The 15,000-nt window shown below is 44.9% G+C and overlaps 1 protein-coding gene across 4 annotated transcripts in view; it reads left to right on the top strand.

Moving 5' to 3' along the window:
- The window catches only part of tmcc1a (transmembrane and coiled-coil domain family 1a), an 18,764-nt gene extending 5,385 nt beyond the window's left edge, over nucleotides 1-13,379 (top strand). For 2 of the 4 annotated variants that reach the window (XM_056464538.1, XM_056464537.1), the window contains exons 2-5: nucleotides 8,494-8,790; nucleotides 9,234-9,838; nucleotides 10,662-10,797; nucleotides 11,316-13,379. In XM_056464538.1, the coding sequence (XP_056320513.1) occupies nucleotides 8,494-8,790; nucleotides 9,234-9,838; nucleotides 10,662-10,797; nucleotides 11,316-11,630 (1,353 nt within the window). In that variant the 3' untranslated portion in view covers nucleotides 11,631-13,379. Of the gene's footprint in view, nucleotides 1-1,721; nucleotides 1,905-6,175; nucleotides 6,354-8,493; nucleotides 8,791-9,233; nucleotides 9,839-10,661; nucleotides 10,798-11,315 lie in introns of those variants that run through there. The other 2 variants (XM_056464535.1, XM_056464536.1) reach the window with 2 other exon arrangements.
- Nucleotides 13,380-15,000: the final 1,621 nt, after the last annotated feature.

The raw sequence follows: 15,000 nt of genomic DNA, 5'->3' as shown, positions 1-15,000 counted from the left end.
GTGTTGAGCAGTGTGTGTTGAGGAGTGTGTGTTGAGCAGTGTGTGTTGAGCAGTGTGTGTTGAGGAGTGTGTGTTGAGGAGTGTGTGTTGAGGAGTGTGTGTTGAGGAGTGTGTGTTGAGGAGTGTGTGTTGAGGAGTGTGTGTTGAGGAGTGTGTGTTGAGCAGTGTGTGTTGAGCAGTGTGTGTTGAGCAGTGTGTGTTGAGGAGTGTGTGTTGAGCAGTGTGTGTTGAGCAGTGTGTGTTGAGCAGTGTGTGTTGAGGAGTGTGTGTTGAGCAGTGTGTGTTGAGCAGTGTGTGTTGAGGAGTGTGTGTTGAGGAGTGTGTGTTGAGGAGTGTGTGTTGAGCAGTGTGTGTTGAGGAGTGTGTGTTGAGCAGTGTGTGTTGAGGAGTGTGTGTTGAGGAGTGTGTGTTGAGGAGTGTGTGTTGAGCAGTGTGTGTTGAGGAGTGTGTTGTGATTGAGTCATTAATTGGTTTAATTTCAGATGAAGACACACACACACACACACACACACACACACACACATACAGAGCAGCGTTACATAAGACTGAACCCCGATAACCTGCTGGAGAGCGGAGAAAACACACACTGGAGCTTTCTGGACACGCTGACACTCAATTTCTCTGTGTGTGTGTGTGTGTGTGTGTTTCTTTGTTTGTGTCTTTGTTTGTTATATGTGTATGTACTTGTTTGTGCTACTTGTATGTTGTTTAGACCAAATGTCTAAAGTGTGTGTGTGTGTCTGTGTGTGTGCGTGTGTGTGTGTGCGTGTGTGCGTGTGCGTGTGTGTGTGTGTGTGTGTCTGTTTGTGTGTGTGTGTTTACATTGTTTACTGTTAATTGTGTGTGTGAACTGGTACTCCAGGTAAAAACCCGCAGCTTGATGACATCATCTGTTAAGTGATCATGTGATCTGCTTAATAGGTGAGGAATGTTGTTGGAATGTGGTGTGTGTGTGTGTGTGTGTGTGTGTGTGTGTGTGTGTGTGTGTGTGTGTGTGTGTGTGTGTAATCTGCAGGCTATAAGGTGTAGTTTATATTCTCACTAGTCTTCTTCTCACTGCTGCTCTGCTGGTGTTGAGCAGGTGCTGTTACTCTGCAGGAGCTGCTGCTGTAGCCGGAGGGCTTCAGTGGTCTTCAGTGGTCCGTCTGGCAGGTGATCAGGGGCTTCCCTTACAATAATAACTGCAGTAAAGTGAAGTATACTGCTGCTGTACCGCAGCTTCAGTTTACTGCAGTTATTATTGTAAGGGTGTAGATCAGCAGAAGGAGGAGATGCTGAACACACACCTGATGGAGAGTGAACACTGAGCCACGCTGTGTGTGTGTGTGTGTGTGTGTGTGTGTGTGTGTGTGTGTGTGTGTGTGTGTGTGTGTTGATTGAGAAGAGTTTCTCTCTCTCTGGCTCTGAATGAGGTCTGCTGTTATATAAGAGTCTCACTCTGCTCCATTCAGGAGATTTGGCACACACACACACACACACACACACACACACACACTTATCCACACACTTCACATACGCACAAACACACGCACACACACACACACACACACACACACACACACACACGTATGTCTCATGTAGGTGCCACTGCATCATTAGTGTTGATGATGGTTTTGGGGTGTTGACGTGTGATTGGCTGAGGCAGTGGGTGCTGTTCTCTGATTGGCTGAGCTCGTGAATGGCTGTAAACCCATGAATGAGCTGCTCATTAGTTTCCCAGATCTGCTCTGAGCGAGACAAAACCCTTCTCATGCGCTGCGGCTCTTCATGCTGAGTGTGTGTGTGTGTGTGTGTGTGAGGAACTGAAGCTGTAGATGTTTGCTGGATCAATGATTTCTCCAATGGACGTGATTCTCAACCTGATCACACCAGACGCCTCGCCGTCCACCTCACCCACCAGCACCGTGAGTTCAGTGTGTGTGTGTGTGTGTGTGTGTGTGTGTGTGTGTGTGTGTGTGTGTGTGTGTGTGTGTTCTCAGGAAACTGCTAAAGGTTTTCACAATGAGGATGTTACAGAACACCAGTATTCTCGTTAGCTCGTCCTGTTTACCAGCACAATAATCAGCTATTATCATAATCAATGCTGCCAGCTGACAGGGAACACTCGCAGAACATTCCAGAATAGTCCTTAGAGTTGGGTAAAAGTTAGCATGCAGCGCGCGTGCGTGTGTGTGTGTGTGTGTGTGTGTTTGAGCTGAGAATACACACAGATAATGTTCTCTAGCTCTCTGAAACTGACCCTTTCAGGCTTTGATCCTAACTGTGCTGTTTTGGTGACTGTCGCTTTAAATGCAAATGAGCTTGTGGTCTTTTCAGAAGAGGGTGGAGCTACAGATGCCTAATGACTCAGCTGTTCGTTTGTGCTTCATCTAAAACTCCACATCTATAATCCTCAGCTCAAACACTCTAATGGCTAATGGACAGACGGCTGCTTCTCACTCAGGGCTGCTGTTTATGCTAATGAGATGGAGAGATGATGGGCACTAGTGGGCGGGGCTTTCCCCCTCTGATGACATCATATAAAGGGAGAATGTCAATCAAAGTGTTTCTGATCATGAACAAACACAATTCATTCATCTTTACACACACACACACACACACACACACACACACACACACACACACACACACACACACACACACACACACACACACACACTAGTGTTAAACCCTGCATAAGACGTATTTACGCATAATAGGTGCTCTTTAAATAACATTCTGACAACATTAATGTAACATAGTCAGACTCTCTCCTGTTGTTTTCCCTCAATCTGGCAACCTGCAGTTGTGTGTGTTTTGATCGAGGAGTGCAATACCTAGTTCAACCACTGGGTGTTAAACTTACATACTGCACCTCTAAATGTCTCTGCTTTAAGATTTTAGTTTACATCAAGACAAACATTACAGAAATAAATATTATAATATATTGTGTACATGTGTTTGGCTGTATGTGTACAGAGGGGGGGGGGGGGGGGGGTTTCAGGTGATGTTTAAACAATGGATTATAATAATGTCTGAATTATTTCCATTATCATTTCACTAATACTGTACCGCAGTTACTATAGACATGCAGAACGTTTCATAAGGCTGCAGCTTTTAATAGTTTAATAAGTGAAACATGCGGCTCCAGAAATGGCGATATACAAGATAATGCTCAGAAATGAGCCCCTGTTGGCTGCTGGAGAATGACGGCTGATCACTTCATTTGTTGATTCTTTTATCAGTAATGCACTGATGCTCAGGAGTCAGCTCATTACTGCTGAACACTCAACACTAATGAGTTTAGATGTGGAGTGAGGAGCTACACTACACAATAATAATGCAATGAGGGGTATGTGACATTATTCTGGAGAATAAGAGTGTGGGAGCATGTGTGTGTGTGTGTGTGTGTGTGTGTGTGTGTGTGTGTGTACTCAGGGCAACACGGTCACTTATGTAATTGTCCAGTGATGATGAATAAGGCTTTGTTATGGACTCTTAAAGCAACAGTAAAGAGGATTTCCACCTTCTGAGACCGGCCTTTGTGTACATATGAAGGGTTTATACTTATAATGAGAAACGGGAATAACACACACACACACACACGCACACACACACACACACACACTGTATAATTCACTTCACTGATATTAATAATGGGTGACACAGTGGCTCAGTGATCAGCACTGTGGCCTCACAGCTAGAAGATTGCTGGTTCGAGTCTCAGCTGGGTCAGTTGGTGTTTCTGTGTGGAGTTTGCATGTTCTCCCTGTGTTGGTGTGGGTTTCCTCCGGGTGCTCTGGTTTCCCCCACAGTCCAAACACATGCGCTATAGGAGAATTGATCAACTAAACTGGCCGTAGTGTATGAGTGTGTGAATGAGTGTGTATGGGTGTTTCCCAGTGCTGGGATGCAGCTGGAAGGGCATATGCTGGAATAGTTGGTGGATCATTCTGCGTTGGTGACCCCTGATAAATAAAGGGACTAAGCTGAAGGTGAATGAATGATGTTATTGATTACCCAGAATATGGAGAGTTTCTTCTGTAATGTTGAACGGACTGATGAGAGATGAGTTTAGTTGTTGAGACCTTCAGACTGCTGTGTTAATCTGTGTGTTTCAGGCACGAGCAGAGTGTGTGTGTGTGTGTGTGTGTGTGACCCGGCTCTCACACCTCCTTTATTCTCATGTGAATTCATCAGACTGACAGTAGATCTGGTGTTTTTCTGCTGAAATCATCTTGATCTTCAGAGTTTTAGTCTCCTCAGTCATCATATATTCCCCAATGAACCGCCTGAGCTCATTTAAAGGCGCAGTACACCCAAACATGCACTCCAGTGCTTCTACACCAGCTTCTTTCTTCTGTTGAACACTATAGCAGATATTCAGAAGAATGCTAGAGGTAAAATACTCTTTATTTAACTCTTTTCTGTTTAAATTACTCTAATATATTCATTTTTTCAGTAATTGTGACCATGTGAGCAGCTTCTGTTGTCACACTCGTCACTGTGTATACTGCAGTGTTCCTCTTCTGGAGTCAGGATTCTGATATATGATGTGAAATGATGACGCTGAAACTGCTCATCCCATAATGAACGGCTTACATCATAACACACAGAGTGACCAGTTCCACAGGACTGAGTTCATCAGACTGGTTTGACTGGTCCAGCAGTGGGTTCGTCCTGTCATTTATTATCATTTATAACATACAAAACAGGCCCTGAAATATGTGCTCTTATGCAAAAGATGGAATTCATACACTAAACCTTGGCGGGCCGGGAACACACAGGAGTTCTCCACACACATATTCACATTCACAGGTGGACTGATTTATGAAACAGAAAACTATGCAAATGCTATATATATATTTATAGTTTTGCACATGCCACTGTCAGTAATCTGGTACACGTTCACTTTTAGGAGTGTTTCTATACAGAGCTGTAGGAATGAGCCCTGCAGACTCCCTGTACATTACTTTAATACAGCTTTCTGACCCAGGTTAATGTCTGAACAGTAACATTACGCTCCTGTTTGAAGCTAAACTGATCTGCAGAGATTATCATCAGTGACATTACGGAGCGGACTCTGATAACTAGTTTGAGCCACATTGTGAACACGCCGGCTTAGAAGATCTGTAAGATATGGACAGAAATGTGGAAAATGTGACGGCTCTCTTTTAGGTGTCACTGTGGAGTCTTTGAGCGGTGTGTTGCCAAGTCTCGCTGGATAAATACGCAACTGAAGCTTCAAGAACAAGACAGATATTGTTCGATTTATTACCATCGATTTAACTATTATTAATTATGCAATATTAATATATGAGCCCACGAGGAGTCAAAATGAACATATGTTGAGATTGTGAGGAAAATATAGACCAAAATAACAAAACAATACAAGACAATGACACAAAACAGCTGAATATTTACAATGAACTTATATAAATATATACACTTTAATTTAATAATTTATTCCAGTGATTTTACTGATGAATTTTCAGCTTCATTACTTCAGTCTTCAGAGTCACATGATCCTTCAGAAATCACTCTAATATTCATACATTCATTTTCTTTTCGGCTTAGTCTCTTAATTAATCTGGGGTCACCCCAGTGGAATGAACCGCCAACTTATCCAGAAAATGTTTTACACAGTGGATGCCCTTCCAGCTGCAACTCATCACTGGGAAACACCCATACACTCTCACACACACACACACACACTCATACACTATGGCCAGTTTAGTTGATCAGTTCCCCTATAGCGCATGTGTTTGGACTGTGGGGGAAACCGGAGCACCTGGAGGAAACCCACACCAACACAGGGAGAACATGCAAACTCCACACAGAAACACCAACTGACCCAGCCGAGACTCGAACCAGAGACCTTCTTGCTGCGAGGCGATTGCGCTACCCACTGCGCCACCATGCTGTCCCTTATTATGATGAAATATGTACAATTAGTACAAACATACACCTCTCACACAAATAAAATAAATAGAAAGTATATTAACAGTCTACAATTAGACATAGTTGCCAGGGGTAACAAGTAAATAAGTTTATTAATTAGATATTATTAATAATACTATTTATTAACATATATAGTTAACCGAATTAAGATGACGTAACGCTTCATGTGCTCTTGCTGGTCTGTCTGTAATGTCTGTTACGCGCTGAGCGATCAGGGATGATGTCATGTTTAAAGCTCCGCGCCGGTGACGTCAGTGGGCGGGGCTTCGGCGGAGATTCCAAAACAAGTTTGTAGAAGTTCAGTAGAGAGAAACCGGCGACTACCGACAGCACACACACACACACACACGCGCGCGCTCACCGGAGCGAGGATGCACTGGGAGCAGATACTGCGCGGGAAGAAGATCGACAAGGTGAGAGAGAGAGAGAGAGCTACAGCATGACGAGTTATAGAGAAAGAGAGAGAGAGAGAGGGAATGGACAGATTAATATAGGTGGTATAGAGAGATAGAGCGGATGTGAAGCGCAGGGTGTGATCTTATTCTGCATGCTTTCCTTTACGTCCGCTTGACTCATGTTCCGCTGTCTGAGTGACGTCAGAGTTGCTGAAACACAACAGAATCCTCTCTCAGAGCTCCGGTTCGTTTCCTTGGTTTATATGAAAAGCTGCGTGTTGTACTGACCCAGAGTTGGGTCAAATATTGACAAACCTAACTCTTGGGCTAATTTTTTATTTCATTTGTAAACATTCTTATTATTTACACACAAATACTCTATTAGTTGGCTCCTGGTTATTATTATTATTATTATTATTATTATTATTATTATTATTATTATTGTGTCCCAATTAAATTTAAAGTACTTTTTTTAACCTAACTGTCCGTTTTTTCCATATTTGACCCAACATTGGGTTAAAACAACTCAGCATTGTTATTTGAGAGGGTAATGAAATATTATGTACAGAAATATAAAGATATTTGCTGCTCATGCTTCCCCTGTACCTGCTGATGCTCCTGGTTATGTGGAGTGGGTCAGATGTGGGTCAGATGAAGGCTGTGTTGTGTTTTGTGACAGACAGACTGAGACTTTATAATCAGACAGACTCTTTATCTGCACACTGACCTCAGTATTCAGCTCATTCTGTCTCCACTGGCTCCAGATTAACATGTGCAGGTGGAAAGATGAGCATCTGTGTTTATTATCTGTTGATCTGTGTGTTTCCCACACACTGAAGCATGTTTAATGTTTAGTTTAGACTGTAGACATATGCATTAATGATCAGTTTGCCTTATTTAGTGACTGATGATTCCTCATTTATTTCTGCTTCTAAATGTCATTGTGGGATCTGGATCTTTCCTCCAGCAGCTTTTAGCCTTCAACAGTGTGATGTAGTGTGTGTTCTGCTCATGTGTAATATGATGTATTGTGTGTGTTGGTGTTGTATATTACACTACAGAGACCTTGTAATAAACTGCAGCACATTTTCTGCTATTTCACACACTTATTCCTCTAGATATTATTTCTGATATTATTTTTAAACCAATAAAATGTCAATAATAGTCACTTGTTAAACTGTACTCTCTCAGAAATAAAGGTACGTGAGCTGTCACTGGGGTGGTACCTTTTTTAAAGGCACACATTTGTACTGAAAGGGTCCATATTGGTACCTTAAAAGTATATAATAGTACATACATTTTAAGAGGAACACTTTTGTACTTTTTAGGTACTAATATGTACCCTTGAGGTATTATTATGGACCTTTTAGGTACAAATGTGTACCTATTGAAAAGGTACCACCCCAGTGACAGCTCGCGGACCTTTATTTCTGAGACTGTAGAGTTGAATTTGCTTTATTAATGTTGGAGTTAGTTGTGTGTATATATTACCTTTTCACTTTAATCACTTGTGTTTTGTCATTTAACTTTTTTCCTAATATGTATTTAGAGTTTTGTGTGTCGTAGAAATATTGCGTGTGTGTGTGTGTGTGTGTGTGTGTGTGTGTGTGTGTGTGTTATATGAGCAACAGTTCAGCGTCTGCAGTAAAAACAGATGTTAAATATCATATTCATTGAGCTCTGCTGTTTGGAAGAGGAGTGCGGGTCAGTGCAGTGTTGGGCAACCCTAATAACTGAGGCATACGGTTACCACACACTACTGCACTGACAAGAGCTGCGCACAATGAGGAGAGACGTCTGTAGGGCAAAGGAGAGGTGTGTGTGTGTGTGTGTGTGTGTGTGTGTGTGTGTGTGTGTGTGAATATCTGTGAGTGTGTTTGTGTGTTCTGTATCAATGTGTGTTTGTTTGTATGTGGACCCTGTATTCCTTACGTTATGGGGACCAACTATATCTGTACAAGTGTGTGTGTGTTTGTGTGTGTGTGTGTGTTTGTGTGGGTGTGTGTGATAGAGATGGTGACCTGTGTTAGCCTCTGTCTGCTTTTGATTGCAGAAGTGTGTGATGTCTTCATCTTGTCAGCAGAAACACACACACAGGCCTGTTTTTCAAGAAGTGCCCTGACTGTGTGTGTGTGTGTGTGTGTGTGTGTGTGTGCAGATCGAGCGGCTGGAGGGTGCAGTGGCGCAGGCGGCGCTGGCCTCTTTCGGTGCAGACGCGTCTCTGCTGTCCTCAGAGGAGGTGTGTGTGTGTGTGGACCCACAGCGCAGCCGGCAGGTGTGTGTGTGTGTGGACCCGCAGCGCACGCGGCAGGCCCTGGCGCAGCTGCAGCAGAAGATCCTGAAGCTGACAGAGCAGCTGCGCATCGAGCAGGCGGCGCGCGACGACAACGTGGCCGAGTACCTGAAACTGGCCAGCAATGCCAACGACAAACAGCAGAGCACACGCATCAAACAGGTACACACACACACACACACACACACACACACACCTACACGGGCCCGTTCACACACACACACACACACACACACACACACACACACACACACACACCTACACGGGCCCGTTCACACACACACACACACACACCTACACGGGCCCGTTCACACACACACACACACACACACACACACACACACCTACACGGGCCCGTTCACACACACACATTCATAATTCATCACTCACCCTCATGTCAATCCCCCGAGAGCTTCATCTTCAGACACTGATGATGATGTTGTAGCTGAAATGTGAGAGCTCCCTCATCCTCCAGAGACAGCAAGGGTCCCGAGACCCTGCGAGTCCAGAAAAGAGCAGAAACAGCCTCACAGCACTCACAGATTTAATGAGGAACTGAAATAAGAGAAGCAGACTGTAATCTGCTGCTTTGTCCACATCTGCAGGTGTTTGAGAAGAAGAACCAGAAGTCTGCGGCGAGTATTGCGCAGCTGCAGCGTAAGCTTGAGCACTGCCACCGGCGGCTGCGGGACGTGGAGCACAGTGGGGTGCAGCGGCAGCCCAAAGACGTGCTGCGGGACATGCAGCAGAACCTGCGCGGCGTGATGACGGGGCTCAGCGGAGGCGTGGTCGACAGCGTCAGGGGCGTGGCCTCCAAACCACGTGAGATCGCTTCGCTGATCCGGCACCGCTTCGGCAGCGCAGACAACATCAGCGCGCTGCGGGACGGGGCCGAGGACGCGGAGGATGGGGCCACGGGACGCTCTCTGGGCTCCGCCACCGCACGCCTGCAGCACAGCCCGAAGTTCGGCAGCGAGGACGACTGCTCCAGCGCCACCTCAGGCTCTGCAGAGGCTCACTGTGGCCCCGGGGCCCCTGGAGGACCGCCCAGCTCCAGAGGGACTGGCGGCGGGCTGGAAGTGCTGCTGCAGGAGGTGCAGGAGCTGCAGGAGGTGCAGGCACAGCTGGAGGAGCAGCTGGAGGAGCTGAAGAGCAGCTGCAGGGAGGAGTGCGCAGTACTGATGCAGACACTGCAGGAGGACAGATTCAGGTGCACACACACATACATTAGATATGAACACACACACACACACACACACACACACACACACACACACACACACACACACACACACACACACACACACATCATTACCTTATATAAGCAGTGTGTCTGAGTTATCTACATGTTAAATATGTGCACTGTAAGATAAAGTGCAGCTGGATTAGTGTTCGTGAGTGAACAGTAAACCCGACTGTACCTCAGGATACAACAGTACACATGAGCTGTAATATGAAGACTGTTTTAGCTCAGGCCTGCAGCTGATTTCTGGGTCGTGACCCTCCATATTTGTGGCCTGTAATGGACTAAAGTTAGATGTTTTTCCTCCTAAATGGTGAGGATGGAGACAGACATGTTTCTGCCCTAAATGTCCTGCTGGCGGTCGAGCGTCTCTCTGATAATAACAGCACAGAAATAGCTGAAAATCAACATGTCCCCCAAACTGAACATCCTGTCACTGTTTACATGCCCTCATGCTGACTAGTCTGACATGTTCTATATATTCCCTCTCATACCTTCACACTGTGCATCATATGACCTTATTGGTAATGTTTATATTTGCATATATTTAATTAATAACTAATAATAATAATAATATGTGTAATGGTGCTGCTCTCCTGGATCTGTTCCATTACCTAAAGCATAAAAATAGATACACAAACACATCACCACAGTCACACACTACTGCCTTTGGCACTGAACTCTGTGTGTGTGTGTGTGTGTGTGTGTGTGTGCGTGTGTGTGTGTGCGTGTGTGTGTGTGCGTGTGTGTGTGTGTGTGTGTGTGTGTGTGTGTGTGTGTGTGTGTGTAGATGTGAGCGTCTGGAGGAGCAGGTGAATGACCTGACGGAGCTCCACCAGAATGAGATCCTGAACCTGAAGCAGGAGCTGGCCAGCATGGAGGAGAAGATCGCATACCAGTCCAACGAGAGAGCCAGAGACCTGCAGGTGTGTGTGTGTGTGTGTGCGTACGTGTGTACGTGTGTGTGTGTTAATGTTGTTATTAGCAGTAGTTAATGGTTTATACTGACCCAGTTGATACACTAACCCCCCACTCTCCCACTCTGCACCTTCATCCCTAAACGCCCCCCCCAAGCCCCTCTAAACCTTACCCCTAACCCCCCCCCTACATCTTCATCCCTAACCCACCCAACTTTCATCTTTACCGTACCCATAACCTGCCAATCTACACCTCCATGCCTGCCCTCCTCTACACCTTCTTCTCTAACCCCCACTGCACACCTTCATCCATAACCCCCTCTACATCTTCAAATCTAACCTCCCCACTCTACACCTTCATCCCTAACCCACCTTTACCTTTACCTTTAACCCTAACCACCCCCCCACCGCTTGCTCTACTCCTTCATCCCGATCCCCCAGGGCATTAGTGACACTACAACCACCACTACTGCTGACAGATGATGCCCACAACGAATAAAGACCAGTGTGTGTGTGTGTGTGTGCAGGAGGCTCTGGAAGCATGTCAGACGCGCGTCTCCAAGATGGAGCTCCAGCAGCAGCAGCAGCAGGTGGTGCAGCTGGAGGGTCTGGAGAACGCCACCGCCCGCACGCTGCTGGGCAAGCTGATGACGGTGCTGCTGGCGCTGATGGCGGTGCTGCTGGTGCTGGTGTCCGCCGTGGCCAACTGCGTGCTGCCGCTGATGAAGACCCGCAGCCGCTCCGTGTCCTCGCTGCTGCTGGTGCTGCTGCTCGCCGTGCTCTGGAGGAACTGGGACTCCTTTTCTGGACACACACACCGCTTCCTGCAGCCACTGCCGTGATGAGCACACACACGTTTGCACACTGTTCATCTCCTGAATGCCTCTGGTGCGTTGCTCTTGAATCAGAATAATATCAATAACGGCTGTGTTTTTAATTCAGGCTGGAGTGATAAATCAGTGCATTAGCCAACCCAGAAACGAGTACCGCATTGATCCTGACATTTCTTTATCAATACATCGAGATTCTTACTCCAATGGGTTCTGAGATTACTTTTCACCAGCAGGTGGCGCTGTGTGCTTTACAAACAGCCAACTCAGCTTGATTCCTCACACATGCTGCCCGAATTAAAATAATTAATAAAGTTAGCAAAGGGTTAAAGTTTGTGTGAAATCAAGATTTGCTAGCACACACTGATATTCTGTAGGTGAACAATTAATCCCTTATGCAAAGTAAAACATAGTTTTGGTAATCTTCAGTCTGAGCATCTGCTTCTGCGTTTGGATTGGCTCCTTCTCTGATGACATCGGTTTGACGCTTCAGCCACAATATTCTTAGCCACGCCCCTCTTACTGTTAGTTTGGTGTGAGGGAATGATGTGTATAAAGAAAGCCCCGCCCTCTACTCAATTTGGCCCAACTCAACATCACTATCTGCTGTTTAAAAACTAGCCAAGATCGAGTCCAGAGCGCCATCTGTGGTCAACACTAACCTACAGCGCCATCTGCTGTTAAAAGGAGCCTAAAGCACCATCTGCTGTTATAAACTAGCCTAAAGTGTTGTCTGCTGATAAACACTAGCCTAGAGTGACGTCTGCTGTCATAAATTGGGCTAGAGCGCCATCTGCTGTTAAAACCGAAGCTCAGAATCTACTCCAGAGAGATTTGCGATGCATTCTGAAGATGCATGGCTCATAGCGTATGCCTTTATTAGCACTATCTCTAATCTGACTTCAGCTGAATGTAGCGTTCTGTTCAGATCACGCAGAAGTGAAACTCTGTCATCCTTTGCTCAGTTTTAGGAGTAAAATCTGAATGCTGGAGTTTGATTTCTGTGAAACACAAGCTGAAGGTCATTGATGAAGATGATGATGATGAAGAACAGAGTTTGGGTTATTTTATGAGCGTGATCTGATGCAGAAACACTGTTTTAAAGGAAGTATTAATGTATAGAGTATAGCCTCACTGGAGCTGTGACCGCACACAAACACAGCAACAGTAGGAGCTCTTACTGCGTTCTCAATCTCTGTAGATACAGTACAACACCTGCACTGCTAGTCAAACGTTTGCAATATTGAATATGTCTTCATGTTTCTTCAGACAGGTCACCAACACTGCCTTTATTTGATCTAAATAACTGTATCATGGTGAACTGTTTATAGCAGCAGAATATTGAGCAGAGTGTGATGGACAGCTGTATTACAGCATCATTACTGCAGGCTTTAGTGTCCACCATCCTTCACAGATCACTGTCATATGACCATCATGCAGCATCAGTGGGGGATTATGTTAATGCAGTCTTTAATTAAGCTGTGTGTTCCTAGGATAAATTATATTTTTCAATATAATGTACAATAGAAATCATTAGATGATGAACTCAAAACATTTGGCTTGTAGTGTGATATTAAAGCACAGTAAACTCTATCTGGTGTGGTGGAGTGAGATGGATCAGGACTGTTAATGTTTAATATCTGTATGTTAGGAATATAATAACTCTCAGGTGTGTGCGTGTGTGCGTGTGTGTGTGTGTGTGTGTGTGTGTGTGTGTTGAGTGCACCTCTGAGTTCTGATCACTTTTTTTAATAAACAGAATGTCTGACTACTGCTGTAGTGTCTTATTTTGGTATAATGTGTTTAGTGCTTGATTGTGAATTGTTTGGTGTTGCACTGTCGCTGTTACGAGTCCCGGCTGGGTCAGTTGGCGTCTGTGTGGAGTTTGAGCACCTGGAGGAAACCCACACCAAAACAGGGAGAACATGCAAACTCCACACAGCAACATGTGTGCTATAGGGGAATTGATGAACTAAATTGGGCGTTGTGTATGAGTGTGTATGGGTGTTTCCCAGTACTGGGTTGCTGTTGGAAGGGTATCCGCTGCATAAAACATATGCTGGAATAATTGGCAGTTCATTGCGCTGTGGCGACCCCTGATGAATAAAGGGACTAAGCTGAAGGAAAATGAAACAATTATCATTCATTCATTTACCTTCAGCTTAGTCCCTAATCCATTAGGGGTCGCCACAGGGGAATGAACCGCCAACTATTCCAGCATATGTTTTACACAGTGGATGTCCTTCCAACAGCAACTCAATACTGGGAAACACCCACATACTCATTCACACACACACTCATACACTACGGCCAATTTAGTTGATCAATCTCCCTATAGCGCATGTGTTTGGACTGTGGGGGGACTCGAACCAGAGACCTTCTTGCTGTGAGGCGAGAGCTCTACCCACTGCACCTTGTTTCATTTTATTTATGTTTATTTAGATATATTTCTTTGATTTGCTTAGTTTTATATTACTCTTTCATAAAGGGTTACTGGTTTCAGATTATTTTTATGGGTTACTTTCATTAACAGTAATAATTCTGACCCAAACCTGATCAACTGAAATGAACAGGATTACAGCAGTTACTGAGTTACATCACACGTCTGGGATACATTAATGCATATTTAGAAGGAACACACTACATACATGTCTAAGAGTAGTCTAAACATAACAGATCAACACTATACACGTTACTAAAGTTTCCCCCAATGTGTGTGTGTGTGTGTGTGTGTGTGTGTGTGTGTTTACCGTGTTTCTCCAGCAGGTGGCGCTATTAGATTACTCAAATACATCACAGTCTCTGTTAATTCATGATCAGTTTTCGATACAGTAGACAAACTCTACATTTCAGTGGCTAATTATTATTATATTTGAGTGTTTTCCTCGTTAATATTTAAATGAAAGAGTAAACATTATAATCATCTGCCCTGTTTATTAATATCCTCCAACCGCAGACATTATTTAGCCACTTTATTATTAAGCAGATAAGGTTATGCCTGTATTCATTGACTGAACACCTTTAATGATCTGTTTAGCTAGGCTACTTAGGCTATCGTTATATACACAGCGACTTCAGTAGTGATTTAGCCAATATTAGCTTCAGTGTGTCTGTCTGAGGGCTGAGTTTGATATGAAGACTGTATAATAATCTGAAGGTGTTCGTCTGAGATGTGGGTCTGGAGCGTTATCTGGCCGGAAGCAGGTCGTGACCGGGGCGAGAGCTGCAGCTGCTCCGCCGGCCGGAAGTGGAGGATTCTGGCTTCGGTTTCCTGTCAGCGGCAGCGGCTCTGGTAGGTTAGATGTGTGTGCAGGAGAGTTTGGGGTTATGGCGGAAGGGCTTGGTATAAGCAAACATACAGTGACGAAATGGTCAGAGGTGG

This window comes from Danio aesculapii, chromosome 8, assembly GCF_903798145.1.
Source record: "Danio aesculapii chromosome 8, fDanAes4.1, whole genome shotgun sequence".
NCBI classification, from domain to species: Eukaryota; Metazoa; Chordata; class Actinopteri; order Cypriniformes; family Danionidae; genus Danio; species Danio aesculapii.
Note: the sequence above shows the minus strand (reverse complement) of the source record. Positions and strands in the feature narration are given on the sequence as shown.